Source organism: Petaurus breviceps, unplaced genomic scaffold (genome assembly GCF_028583685.1).
Source record: "Petaurus breviceps papuanus isolate PSGF00001 unplaced genomic scaffold, PetGlider_PUasm1.0 90630, whole genome shotgun sequence".
Classification (NCBI taxonomy): Eukaryota; Metazoa; Chordata; class Mammalia; order Diprotodontia; family Petauridae; genus Petaurus; species Petaurus breviceps.
Window position 1 is genome coordinate 2,066,447 of NW_027187291.1, and position 14,503 is coordinate 2,080,949.

Below are 14,503 nucleotides of genomic sequence, written 5' to 3' on the forward strand. Positions count from 1 at the left end.
CTTTTCCAGTAGCTGGGATTACAGGTGTGTGCGATCACACTGGGCAATAACTCACATTTACACAGTACTTTAAGGCTTATAAAGTACTTGCCCCATGAAGGTAGGTAGCACCAGTATGGGTTCCATTTTAGAGATAGGGAAAGTGAAGTTCAGAAAAGTTAACTGACTTGCCCGTGGCTCATGCAAGCTAGTAAGTGTCAGAACTGAGATTCGGTCCAAGTCTCTCCTAACTCCAAGTCTCCAACTCCTTCCCATTAAACCATACTCCCTTTCACCAAGAATTATCCTGGGATCTTGGAGCAGAAGCTGTTAAAGGGCAAGAGGGGAGAGAGGTATGTGAGTGTGGAGTGTGAGAGGAGAACATGGGGTTGAGCTTATTAGGAAAAGACAACATTCTCATTTTGGGGGTGGTTTTCATTTCATTTTACTATGTCTCAGTGAATGAAAAAGAGCTGTGGAATGCCCTCTAATTTAACTCACTTTCTCTCAGCTTCAGATCCTTTTTGAGGATGTGTATATAGAGAGGAAGGATTAGTAATAACCCCACACTGGCATTTATATAACAATTACTATTTGCCAGGCACTGTGCAAAGTGTTTTATAAGTATTATTTCATTTGAGCCTCACAATAACTCTGGGAGGTAAGTGCTATTATTATCCCCATTTTACAGAAGGGGGAAGTGAGGCACAGAGTGGTTAAGTGACTTGGCCAGAGTCATTCAGCAATAACTGTCTGGAGGCAAGATTTAAACTCAGATCTTCCTTACTCCAGGCCCAGCATTCTATCCACTGTGCCACCTAGGTAGGGGGTATGTGTGTGTGGGGGTATATATTGGGTGGGTGGAGGGGTCAGGGAGTACACAGAAGGGAAGGGAATAGGGTACAGAATCACCTCAATTCTCATTTCCCTATTCTCCCATCTCAAGCCAACCCTAAAGAGAACTGACCAGAGAGAAAAGCTGCTGTATCAAATACCAGTTGGGGGTGATCTATCACCCCCCAAAAAAAGTAATAGGACTATGTATTTTTTTTTAAAGCATTTGGGGTTAAATAACTTGCTCTAGGTTACACGGCCAGTTATTTCTGGGCGTGGTGCTAAGTATCTGAGCCCAGATTCGATCCCCAGGTCATCCTGACACTGGAGCTGGTGCTCTTACTTGCTGAGCTACCTGGCCGCCCCTGGACTATGTATTTTCAAAAGAATATCAAACTTTTTCAAAAGCAACAGGGCTGAGTATTTTAAAAAGAATATCAAGTAGAGAACTATGGAAAAGAAGAGATCAGAAAGGGAAAGGAGACAAAACAGCTTTATCTCTTTTTGTTTCAGTCTTCGACTGATCTAGGACACTACTACCTATAACCCTAATCAAGGATATCCTTCCCCAGGAGCTTCCTTTGTGCCAAGAGGTGCAGTTGCCTCTGGGACTCCAGTATTTTCACAAGCCAGGAACTGGGTTTGAATTTCCAGGTCAGGGTGAACTTGAGAAATTCTGTAATTCCCTGAAGTCTATCCCCCTCTGCTGGTCACTTCCCAGACAAGTGGGCTTGGCACTGAGGGATAAGTGAGAAGAGCCCACAGTGAAAAAGAGGGGAAACCCCAGGGATGACTGATGGCCTGAATAAAAAGAAGGCAAGGAACACATTCACCCCCTTGCCCATCTCTTATCTAGGTGCTTATTTAAAATCTATTGAATTAGATTACCTCCAGAAGCCAGGGTTTAAGTTTTCTGTCCAGCAGAATATCAAAGCCCAAAATTTCAAAGCAGGCACTATTCATGATGTGGTTGGGGAAGCAGGTATGATAGTTGTGCTTAATTATAGGGTGAGCAGTAATCAAGGTCTTGATAATTATATCTTCAATATCTCGCCACATCTTCACCGTGTCACAGCCAAGTTTATCCATATAGGCATTGAAAGTGGAGAGCTTCCTATCAAAGGAATTAGGTTAAAATGTTAAAAAGAGAGAGAGGCTAGGAGAAGAGACATTTCTAGGCCCTGCTACATGGTAGTTCATGCCTATTGTCCTTATTAAGTCAGGGAGGCTGAGGCTGGTGGATTGCTTCAGTTCAGGAGTTCTGAGCTACCACGAGAGAAAGCCAATCAGGTGTCCACTCTAAGTCTGACACCAATATGGTGAACCCCAGAGTATGTGGAGGAGGGGTAGGTTGCAGCAGGCTGCCTAAAGGGGGGCAAACCAGGTCAAATCAGAAAGCTATGAGCACTGCTGCAACTGCAACTTGGGGGAGATGGAGAAAGTCAATCTCTCCCTACCCCCACTGCAAAAAAAAAATTCATTGGAATCTTTAGAATTTAGATTTACAGCTGGAAGGGCTCTAAGAGGTCTAGTCTAATCCCCTCCTTTTATCAATGATGAGCCTAAGATGTAACTTACCTGAGGTTAATACAGGTAATAAGGGACAGAGTCATTATTTGAACCCAGATCCTCTAGGTTTAAATCCAGTTTTCTTTCCATTTTATTACACTGACCAGTGGCTACACAGACAACAGCGCTGTAAAGGACAAGCAGTAGGAACTAGAGATGTGGGCAGGGCACAGATCAGACATCACAGAACAGAGCAGCCCTTGACCCAGAAATCACAGGCCAGATTTCAGAATGAAAAGTCACAAAATAAATTATAGACATTATGCTTGACTGGAGGGGAAGGAGGTGAATGTGCTGAGAATATCCATTCCCTTGCAATTATTCCTTCTTCTTCAAAATAGCTATTGAGCTAGAAAAAGTAATCAGAGTTCTAGTGGAGATAAAAGCAAGCTAAAGTAAGCTACAATTCAGTAAACTGCAGTACAGTAACTACTCTAATAAAAAAGGCCCAGGGAATAGTATGTTGATTAATTTTAGGATTACCCAGACAGATAAAGGCAGACTTTATTACTCTTTACAAAGGGATTCCTAGGTCCCCACAAATGGGCATTAAAAATCACAGACCCCCAAACCTAAAAGCAAGGGGGAGAAGCACCCAAAAACATCAGAAACAATTGTCTAAAAGCCCCCAGAAGTAAAATTGAGTGCTTAATTTCAACCAGAAGCCCTTAGGCTATCATTCAGAGCTAAATAAAACCAATTTTATTTCCAATCCCCTCAACAGATTAGAGGAGGGGTGGGGAGAGGCAGCTACAGGCAGACCCACTGAGAGAAGTGAAACTGACAGGTGATAATCTGTCAGAACAAGTGTGATAACACATGAAGTACTTTGTCAGCTTTAAAGAGCTATATAAGTGCTCCTATTATTATTGACAGTGACCTAGGAGACAGAAAAACAAAAGAGGCAGAATTTAGCTGTACTGTGTACTGGAGAAGAATATAATCATGTTTTTTTTTTAAGCAATTGGGGTTAAGTAACTTGCTCAAGGTTACCCGGCCAGTTTTTTCTGGGTGTGGTGCTGAGTGTCTGAGCCCGAGATTCGATCTCCAGGTCTTCTCAACACTGGAACCGGTGCTCTTACTCGCTGAGCCACCTGGCTGCCCCTAAATTTTTTTTTTTAAGCAATTGGGGTTAAGTAACTTGCTCAAGGTTACACGGCCAGGTGTTTCTGGGTGGGTGCTAAGTGTCTGAGCCCGGGATTCGATCTCCAGGTCTTCTCAACACTGGAGCCGGTGCTCTTACTTGCTGTGCTACCTGGCCGCCCCTTGTTTTTGTTTTAAAGCAATCGGGGTTAAGTAACTTGCTCAAGGTTACACGGCCAGTTATTTTTGTGTGGATGCGAGTATCTGAGGCCAGAACCGATCCCAGGTCTCCTGACGCTGGGGCCAGCTGGCCGCCCCTTATAATCATGTTTTTAATACTGACTTCCAGTCATTAGGAAAGGGGTAAATTTTGTTCAGTACCATTGGTTCTCTCCTCCCTTTCACAGTCAAATTCCTCTATTCTAAACCCTCTCCGATGTGGCTTCTTACTTTAAGATGCTCTCCAGGAGGTAGCTGGGTGGGCCAAAAGGTAAGGGATTATTAGACCTGAGTCAGGAAGATCCGAGTAGGGTACTGACTTAGTTCTGTGAGCCCAGAAAAATCGCTTAACCCTCACTATCTCAGTTTCCTCAGCTGTAATGTGAGAGGTGACATGATGTCATAGTATTTAGTGCAGATGAGGCAGTCAGCCTCTGAACCTGACTGTCAAGGGTAAAGGAGGGAGGGAAAAAGGGGGGAAAGAGAGAGGAAAGAAAAGGAGGGAGGAAAGGAGAAGAGAAAGAAAAGAGAAAAACAATAAGGGAAGGATGATTCCAAACTCCTTTCAGGCAAGGACTGTCTTAAAAACGCTTGTATTAGGGGTGGCTAGCTGGCACAGTGAATAGAGCACCAGCCCTGGAGCTCAGACACTTAACACTAGCCATGTGACTAGGCAAGTCTTAACCCCAATTGCCCTGCCCTCCCCCTTCAAAAAAAAAACAACAACAAAAAACCCTTGTATCCCTTACAGTACCTAGCCAAGTTCTGGGCACATATCAGGCATTTGGTAAATGTTTCTTGAACTGAATTGGAAAAATATACACATACAAGAAAGAAGGCATGAAAGGAGGGGAAGGAAAGAAGAGGAGAAAAGGAGGGAGGGTGAAAAGAGGTGGCACAGTGGACTTTGAGTCAGTCCGTGACACTTACTAGCCATGCATAAAAGGAGGGGGTTGAACTTAATGGCCTCTAAGGTTTCTTTCAGTTCTAAAAAGCTATGATCCCATGATCCTAAAGGTAAGGTAAAATGGCTCACACAAAGCAGGAATGAGGCAATCTGTAGGAAAGGGAAAGCATCTATAGAAAAAAGATGAAAGGAAGGGGAAGAATAGAAAGAAGGTAAAAAGAATAAGAGAAAAGAAGAGGGAGAAGGGAGTTAGAAATTAAGGCACATTTATTGACTGTCTACACTGAGCACAGAACTTCCCTAGGTACTGCTGGGGATTAAAAAAAAAAGACAAATGAAAAATGGCCCTTGAACTATATATTATCTAATTTGATCCTCACAAGAACCCTATGCAGTAGGTGCTGTTATCATTCCCATATTATAGTTGAGAAAACTGAGACAGACTGAGGTTAAGTGACTTGCCCAGAGTCCTACACCTAGGAAGTGTCTGAGGCTATATTTGAACTCAGAAATTCCTGACTCTAGGCATGGCACTCTATCCACTGCACCACCTACCTGCCCTAGTGCCTAGCATAGTACGTGCTTAAAAATGCATCCTGAATTGAATTAAATTCATTTAGGGACACTATATATAAAGAGAAGAACAGGGTATTAAGAAGAGAATTCAAGATGAATGAAAGAGGAGGAAAGGAAGGAGAAAAAAGAGGAGGGAGTTTAGAAGGAAGATGGCTTTGGTTATGGGGAAAAGAAAAGTATTATGCTGCCTTCTCTACAGCCACCTCCCTACGCCCTTCACCTTTGTCCAGTGCCACCTCAGATTCTCTGCGCCATCATGGGAGCTTATTGTTGGAGCTTCAGATCCTCCCTCCCTCTCATAATGAAGCCCTGGGGAGATCAGATGAGAGAGGGAGGGAGGGAGAGAAAGAGAGAAAGAGAGAAAGAGAGAGAGAGAGAGAGAAGAGCTGATCACAGGATGACAGATTTACATATGATAAAACTGAAGCCCAGAGAAGATAATTGATGTGAGCCACCCTGCTAATAAATTGCAGAGATCGGATCTGAACTCAGCCCTTCTGACTCCCAGTTCAGTGCCTACCCCCCCACCCCACCCCCACCAACCACCCCTGCTTTTATTTCCATTTTAACCACAAGTATTTATTGATGAGTGGTAGAGTAGAATCTATCTATAATAAATATATATTATATATACAATATATATGTATCATCTATATATACATAGAACCATGAGGCACAACAATGGATTCAAACTATTCACTGTACAGCTAAAGGGAGAAAAATTATTTTTTTTTCTTTAGGAACTTCACACATGCCATGAAGCTGTTTAAAAGGACCTCTCTAAGGGACCACATCTGATGACTTCTTTCCTCTCATACAATTCCTACATTACATTATACCATCTGCCCAGTCCGGCCCACTCCCCTCACCTAGCTTTTTAGCTTGTACTCCCATTCAAGATGGGGTCAGCAGTACATCTTCCCAAAGAATTAGGTGTACCCCTTGACCCAATTACAATAAGTAAGGAAACAAGAAATGAGCCAGGAAAAAGTCCCTTACCAGGGTACAAAAATGAACCAGCTCATGGAACAGTTAATATGGGATAGCCATATCACTCAGGGACATCTCACCTAGGCCAGCTTGGGGACAGAAGCTGTTCTGGTTCTTTGAAAAGGCTACAAAACCCATTTCAAAATGCACTATCAGCATCAGACCCTTTGTTTCTGAAAACTCAGTTTTTATGTACACGAGGACCTAGAGGACCTTGCAACATATTCAACTCTTTGGACCTCCAGCATGAATGGGCAAAGAATTCCAACATAATCACCAAGGAATGTGGACTAGGAACTGGGAATGTATGGGTATAGAGAACTCTGAAGTCAGGAAACTCCCTCTACCTACACAGACTGGCACCTTCTTCATAATGTATAGTCTTAGGAACACTCACCTACAGACTGAGACCCCAGCCTTGGGCACTGGGAGGTTAATAATAACAGTAACAGATGGGCTGCTAGGTTGTGTAGAGTGAATAGAGCACTGGGCTTGGAGTCAGGAGGATTCATCTTTCTGAGTTCAAATCCAACCTCAGACACTTACTAGCTATGTGACCCCTAGGCAAGTCACTTCACCCTGTTTGCCTCAGTTTCCTGAGCTAGAAAAGGAAATGGCAAAATCACTCTGATATCTCTGCCAAGAAAACCCTAAATGGGGTTGCAAAGAGTTGTATGTCACTGAAACAACTGAACATGTGCTAGGTGCTGTCCTAAGCACTTTACAAATATTAACTCATTTGATCTTCACAATAACCTTGGGAGATAAGTGCCCATTTTACAGTTTACAAACATACACATACATACATATATATATATATCGCCTATCTATCCCTATATCCGATAATGGCTTAGCAATTCCACAGAAAACTGCAGGCCAAGGGAAAAACACCTAGAAAGGTTTCTCCAAACTTTAAAAGCTTTACAAAACATGCCACCGTCTCTACCCTGGGTTGGTCTCTTGGATGTGATGCCATCTAAAATGCTGCCTGCCTAACCTCTGTTCCCCTGAAACGGTCACTCCAACCATAATGTGCATTATCTCTAACAATGCATTTGGAGAAATCTTGGTACCTTTGGTCCAAGTCTTGTCATCAAAAAGCAAAGCACAGTTGATTGGTTCTGGTCCATTCATATCTTTGTTTTTCTCATCTCTTCAGTGGGTCAGATGTGAGACAGCATCTTCAGAATTCACTATAAGTCATGGTCTTTGGGCAGGACTAGAATCAAATTGTTTTTCTGGAGGAGGGGAATGGAGGCCTGGCATCCAACTGGCAATTGTACAGGGCCCTATTATTTGTCTGTTTAACCCAGCGCTTGAAAAAAAAGAGGTGGAGAGGGGGAGGACTGCAAGGATTACATTATTTAAACAGGAGAAATTAAAAAGTCAGAGAGCCGGGCCCTTCCTAGACTTCATCCTTTGCCTACTTCAAATGCTTGGTTTCACCTACTGGAGGAACTTTCTACATCAGTTGTCCTTAGAGCAGGGGTTCTAGACCTGAGCTCTGCAGGCTTCACCAGGCTGCCAGAAGATCTCTACAACATAGAGAAGGTCAAGAACCCTATTTAGAGCAAGGTCAACTGGACAGTCATTCAAATTCATGCAACTCTCCTTCCACTTTGATGCTATCTTGCTATGCATTCAGCCCTCTACCTGGTCATCCTAAAATTCTCTGCTCTCTTTTCCTAGGACACAGTCGGAAAATGACTATCAAAGTCTGGGTCCATTCCTGCAATCCTCTCCTCTCCCTTTTCTTTGTGGATTCTCAGGAGTGAGTTGGCCACAGGATTGAGACATCAGGGCATCATTATGTAAGAGGGCATCACGACATATCAATGGAGGGGGGCAGCTAGGTGGCTCAATGAATAGAGCACCGGCCCTGGAGTCAGGAGGACCTGAGTTCAAATCCAGACTCAGACACTTAACACTTACTAGCCGTGTGACCTTGGGCAAGTCACTTAATCCCAATTGCCCTGCCTTCCCCCCCTCCAAAAAAAAAAAGCTAAAAACAAACAAACAAAAAAGACATATCAATGGAGGGTCACTAGTTTAGCCATGCCACAGAAAACCACAAACCAAGGGAAAAGCACCTAGTAGGACACTTTGAGTTACCAGGCAATCAATGAGTATTTGTTGATTTGGAAAAAAAAGGAAGGAAGGAATACAAAGAAAAGAATAGGAAGGAAGGAAGAAAGGGAGGGAGGGAGGAAGGAAGGAAGAAAAAAGGTGGAAGGAAGGGAGAAGAGCCAGTTGTAACAAGCACACTTTTTATATCCTGCTGGCAGAACAGTTCAGTGTTTATCTCTCCCTCTCCCAGGTTCCCAGGATTTATGATCTGGCCTCCTTTCAATGATTAACAGCCTATAGGCACAGAAGACACTGTTCTATGTCTAGAGGGCAAAAAGAAATATTTCCTGGGCCTGTGTGACTCAGAGGTTGGGAACACCCTTGGGCTTGGGCAGAATCTACACAGAATCACAGTCAGGAGTAGTCAGCTTCTGGCAAAGAGGTGGGGTAGAAAAGGAAACATTTAGCTTACCTTTTGCTGCCAGAATTTCCATCCCGTACAAAATTAGAACTGTGTTTATTGATAGAATAGTTAGTCAGGTGCATGCATATATCATCCTAGAAAGACAATGAGTTCAGGAAGTCAGAAAGAAAAATTCTATATATTTCAATCCCATTTGATAATCATTTATTATTATTACTGATTGTCATATCATAGCACTTGCTATGTGCCAGATAATGGGCTCTGGGGGGTTCAGGATATCCTACAGGAGGTGGGAGGGAAGTTTAAAAAATATAAAATATATATTGAAAGGAAATATAAATTTGGGAGGAGGTGGAGAGAAGGGTGCATTAACAATAAGAAGGAGGAGAAAGGGCCTCAAGTAGGAAGGGGCATCTGAGCTGCTCTTGAAGGCAGCTGGGAATGCTAACAGGCAGAAAGAAGCGAGGAAAGAGAGCATGTGGGCACATGGGACAAAAGAATGGAAACAGGAGGGAATGAAGACTATAGGAGGGACAACTGTAATAAAATTTTTCTAGAAATAGAGCTCACCGTCAGACTGTGTAGGGCCTTACATGGCTAACAGAGGAAGCTGAATTTTATACTAAAGTAAACAGAAGGACCCTGAAATATACTGAATGTCATGACAATGGTGCAGTTATCATTTGGCCTTAGAAATATCAATTTGCTATGTGGAACATGAATTGGAAAAGAAGAGAGATAGAGGGAGGGAGGTCCAATAGGTTATTATTGCAAATACATTGCACATATTTTTCAGAATTTTTCAATGTGTTAATCAGTTTTGTTGATTTTTTATATGGGATGGCTCTCTAGGTGGGGAAAGAAATTGGGGAAATTTTTGATGATGTAAAAAAAACAAACAAAAGATACCCTTTTTTTTAAAAAAAGAGAAAGGTATTGTAATACTGGAGAGGAGAGGTGCTGAGGCCCTGATTTAGGGTGCTATGTGTGTGGAGATGTGTGGTAGAATCAGTAAGACTTGGCAACTAATGGGAGGTGAGAGAGACAAGGGAAAGATAGCTCCAAAGTTGCAACCTTTAATAGACCTCAGAAAATTAGGAAGAGGCGTGGGTTTAGAGGGAAAGATAATGAGTTCCATTTTAGACATAAGGCACTCAAAATGGTTATGGAATAGCCAGGAGGCAATTGGTGACATAGGACTGAAGCTTGGGAGAGAAATTAGGGCTTTACATGTAGATGTGGGAGATCCTAGGAAAGAGAGGAGAAGGGAGAGAAGTGAAGCAGGGAAAGGGAGTAGAGGGGAGAAAAGGGGAAAGGGAAAGAGGGGAAGAGAAGGGAGGGGAAGGAAAGGAGAAGGGAGAAGAGGGGAGGGAAGAGGGCTCAGGATAGAGCAATGGGGTACACTTACACACAGGGGTCAGGAAAGTGGTCAGACAGGTGGAAGAAAAACCAGGAGAGAGCAGTTTCAGGAAAACTCAGAGAAGAGAAAGGAGGAGCAAAGGTGTGATAAACAGTATCAAATGATGCAGAGGTCAGGAAGGATGATGACTGAGAAAAAAGGTTGTGATTTAGCAGCAATGAGATCACTGGCAACCTTGGAAACAACAATTTTGGTTGAATGGTGGGGTCAGAAGCCTGATTACCAGGTGAGGGAAGGAATCAAGCAGACCTGATAACCCTTTGTATGTATTTGGTTATGAAGGGGAAGAGAGCTCTAGTGTGGCAGCATAGGGTGGTGCTATATAAGAGTTAAGGTGCTGGACCTGGAGTCAAGAAGACCCGAGTTCAAATTCTGACCACCTCAGACACTTTGTAGCTGTGGGACCCTGAAAAAGTAAGTCCCTTAACTGGTCTAGGCCTCAGTTTCTCCATCTGTAAAATTGAGGGGATTGGAGATCCTTCCAACTCTAAATCTATGGTCCCTGGATAACAGTTTCTCCTCAGGGAAGAAGGAACCACAGGGTATTAGCTTCCATTCTTTCATTTCACTTTTTCTTTTAGCTCTCAGTGATTAAAGGGAGATACAAAGGAAGGGGAAACAGACTTGTATATTTAGTTGGTGAAATTAAGAAAATCAAAGGAACCAAAGTTTGGAGTTTGATTTTTTTAAAATGAAACAGCATAGCTTTATATCCTACTGAAATTAAGTGGGACAGGCACTCTGGAATCACAAGAGTGTAAGGAAAGGCCTAGCATACCCCCTTGCCTCCATGATAGCCTCCACTCCTGGGATGGACTCTCCCTGGGGCTATACTCTGGAACCTTTTAGCACAGGGCACTAAATTAATCCACCAGGTAGGGAAAGAGATTTGAATTGGGTCATCTTTCAATGAACCAACCTCCCCTGCCCTGTATTTTAGCTTATGCCTGAAATTGACATTCGGACAGGATGCAAAATGTCCTTACTCACCAAGTTATCTGAAGAGGGGTTAGAATAAGAGGTGGTGGCAAACCGAGCTAGGCCCTCCTTGTACACAAAGATCCTGAGGGGATCACAGGAGGTTACTAACACATAAATTCGAAGGTCGAACTTGAAGCCATCAATGATAAAAGGCTGAATGAGAAAAGGAAACAGAAACCACACAGGGTGACTTGGGAGGAGCTGCCCTTCTCTGCTGCCTTCCTCTCAGGCCTATTCTCAGGGATGGAGCAGAGCTGGTGCTAACTACTTGAGTGAACCTGAATACGGCACTTAAGCTCAATGTCTGTCAAGGTATCTGTCCGTTAACAAAGATGTCTGAGACGATGATGAGCAGAGGATACTTCTGGGGGAAAATATCTGTGTACAAATGCAAGGTGCCATCACTCTTCAGCACTATTTCCCTCTGGAACATACTGTTATATGTATATGTATTACATAGTGCATGTAATGTAAATTCCAAAAGATACAAAGTAAAGAAAAACTGTCTAATTCTTAAACCCAGGCATTCTACTGTTATAATTATATCCTAGTAATTTTTTTTGTTGTTGCTTTTTGGAGGGGAGAAAGCAGGGCAATTGGAGTTAAGTGACTTGTCCAAGGTCACACAGCTAGTTAAGCATTAAGTGTCTGAGGCCAGATTTGAATTCTGGTCCTCCTGACTCCAGGGTCAGTGCTCTATTCACTGCTCCACCTAGACGCCCCCCAGCAAAATATTTAAAGATAAAAATGGTCATAGCAGCATTATCTGGAGATAACAAAAAGCTAGAGACAGGTTATATGCCCAAAGGCAGACCAGAGTTTAAATCTTCCCTCTGATGCTTGACAGTTGTGTGACTGGACAAATCACTTAACCTCAAAAAAAAAAATTTTAATTTAAAATTAAATAAAAAAATCACTTAACCTCTCTAGGCCTCATTGTCCTCATCTGTAGAATGAGAGGATTGGACTACTTGGCCTCTCAGGTGCCTTCTAGCTATAAATCTATGATATCTCATGATTGGAAAATGAACAAATTAGGACATATGAATATAATAGCATATAACTGCACTAAAAAATAACAAATATGAAAAAAAGGGGGGCAGCTAGGTGGCACAACGAATAGAGCACCAGTCATGGAGTCAGAAGGACTTGAGTTCAAATTTGGCCTCAGACACTTAACACTTACCAGCCATGTGACCTTGAGCAAGTCACTTAACCCCAAATTGCCCAGTCTTCCCCCCTCCAAAAAGAAAAAACAAAAACAAAAAACCAAACCAGAAATGTGGGAAGGTAACTTTGTATAGAGTGAAGACAGTAGAGATGAAAGAGTAATATGCACAATGGATACAACAATGCAAATAAGATCAACATGGAGAGTCAGCACAACTCTTAGTCTGAATGAAGGAAAGTGACAAAATTAAAGGTTGCATTCCTCAAAGTATTCCTTTATATCTTGACTTGGACTTGAGTCCCAGATCTGTCACTTGCTCACAATCTGACCTGGAGCAGATTTACTTTATATCTGTGGGCCTCAATATCCCCATCTGCTAAATGGAGTTGTAAACATGGCCTTTAATGTCCCAGTTCTAAACGTAGGCTCCTATATAGGATCCAGTAATAGGGTCGGCTAGGTAGAACCACAGTGCAAAGAACACTATGCCTGGAATCAGGAGGACCTGAGTTCAAGTGTGACCTCTTAGATACTTACTGTGTGACCCTGGGTAAGTCACTTCACCCTGTGTACCTCAGTTTCGTCATCTGTAAAAATGAGCTAGAGGAGGACAGCTTAGGTGGAGCAGGGAATAGAGTACTGGCTCTGGAGTAAGGAGGATGTGGGTCCAAATCCGGGCACAGACTCTTAACACAAAAACTAGCCGTGTGACTTGGGCAAGTCACTTAACCCCAATTGCCCTCAAAAAAAAAACAAAGAAACAAAAAAAATGAGCTAGAGAAGGAAATGGCAAACTACATCAGTATCTCTCCCAAGAAAACTCCAAATGAGATCACAAAGAATCTAACACGACTAAAAATGATTGAACATTATCCGTTCTGTTCACAGATGATAAAACTGCTCTTCAGATAACATACTTTGTAAAGGGTCATGTTTAGGTGTATGCCAGGAAATGTCTGACATGACAAAACAAGATGTATCAATGATTTCCTTTTTAAAAAAGAAAAAAATGTCCAATAGCTATTCCTATTGAGAGAAATACAATTCTCCCACTCCTATGTGATTTTAAGCCACTCTCAGATCTGTGAAGTGGGGAACTTCAGGGGGTTCTCATTCTCAGGCTGACATGAGACAAGAGATTTACTGAAAAGAAAAAAATATTCTCTCATCAGGTGGCACAGTGGCTAGTGAGTGACTCAGTAAGACTGGAGTTCCAATCTGGCTAAGACATTAATTTCTGTAGCCCTGGGTAAAATATTCAACCTTCCTGAGTCTGTTTCCTAGGTAGTAAAACTGGAGGGTTGGACTCAAAGGCCTCCACAGTCCCTCCAAACTCTCAATTTTTGATCCTACCAACCACCTCTTTTGCCCCAGTTTGTCAGTGTGGGATTCCTCAGTCTGACAGTGAACGCTGTGAGATTCCAGGCTCTGACCTGGGCACTTGTGAGCATCCTTGGTTCACCAAACAGGCAGATGTGCCTAAAGCAGGCTCTCAGCCTTCTTCTACATACTGCACAGTGGAAGTCAAACAATAAGGATGCAACAAGTGATAAATAACCACAGTTTTTTTTTAATTACCTTTGAAATATAGAGCTGGCAGATCATGTCTTCGCCTGGCTTGATATCTCTCACAGACCGAGTAACAAATATACCTCTCCCTTGGCAGCCAGAGTCCGGCTTACAGATAAAGGTCTTATATTTTTTTGACCTGCTATAGTTCTGCAAATCGCCCCAACTACCAGAGGGAGTGGAGAGAAAATAGGAAATAAGAAGTATATTACCATGTTTCCCCGATAATAAGACCTATCCCGAAAATAAGCCCTCCCCCAAAATAAGCCCTATTGAGATTGCTACTGTAGTGAAGGTGATCCCCTGTGCCACACGCTACATTACGGTACCCTCTGTATGCACCGTCCCCCCCCCCCCGGGTGAAATGCACGCCGCGCCCCGAGCTGCATCCAATCAGAGCTGCAGCAGTGAGCGCGTCATCCTGTTCTTTATTGAATTCATTATTGAATAAAGGTACATTTTTTTGTTCACATTTACCTGTTTATTAAAATTGCTGTCAATGTTCATTAAAATAAGCCCTCCCCTGAAAATAAGCCCTCTGGTGTTTTTCTGTCCAAAAAATTTAATAAGACAGTGTCTTATTATTGGGGAAACACGGTAGCTGTTGATACAAGGCCAACTCTTTAAAAACAAAACAGATAAAAACCATGGAAGGCAATGGCTTTGATAAGATAATAATCATCGTAATAAATTGATCACTAACATCTATAGTTC

At 42.6% G+C, this 14,503-nt stretch overlaps 1 protein-coding gene across 2 annotated transcripts in view; it reads right to left on the bottom strand.

Annotated features, from left to right (window-relative positions):
• Nucleotides 1-14,503, bottom strand: part of TTLL6 (tubulin tyrosine ligase like 6) — a 36,287-nt gene that overhangs the window by 18,512 nt on the left and 3,272 nt on the right. The window contains exons 4-7 of one of the 2 annotated variants that reach the window (XM_069064338.1): nt 13,799-13,955; nt 11,059-11,202; nt 8,697-8,782; nt 1,702-1,927 (exon numbers count right to left, since the gene is read on the bottom strand). In XM_069064338.1, coding sequence (XP_068920439.1) covers nt 1,702-1,927; nt 8,697-8,782; nt 11,059-11,202; nt 13,799-13,955 — 613 coding nt within the window. The remainder of the gene's footprint in view (nt 1-1,701; nt 1,928-8,696; nt 8,783-11,058; nt 11,203-13,798; nt 13,956-14,503) is intronic. The other variant, XM_069064340.1, reaches the window with a different exon arrangement.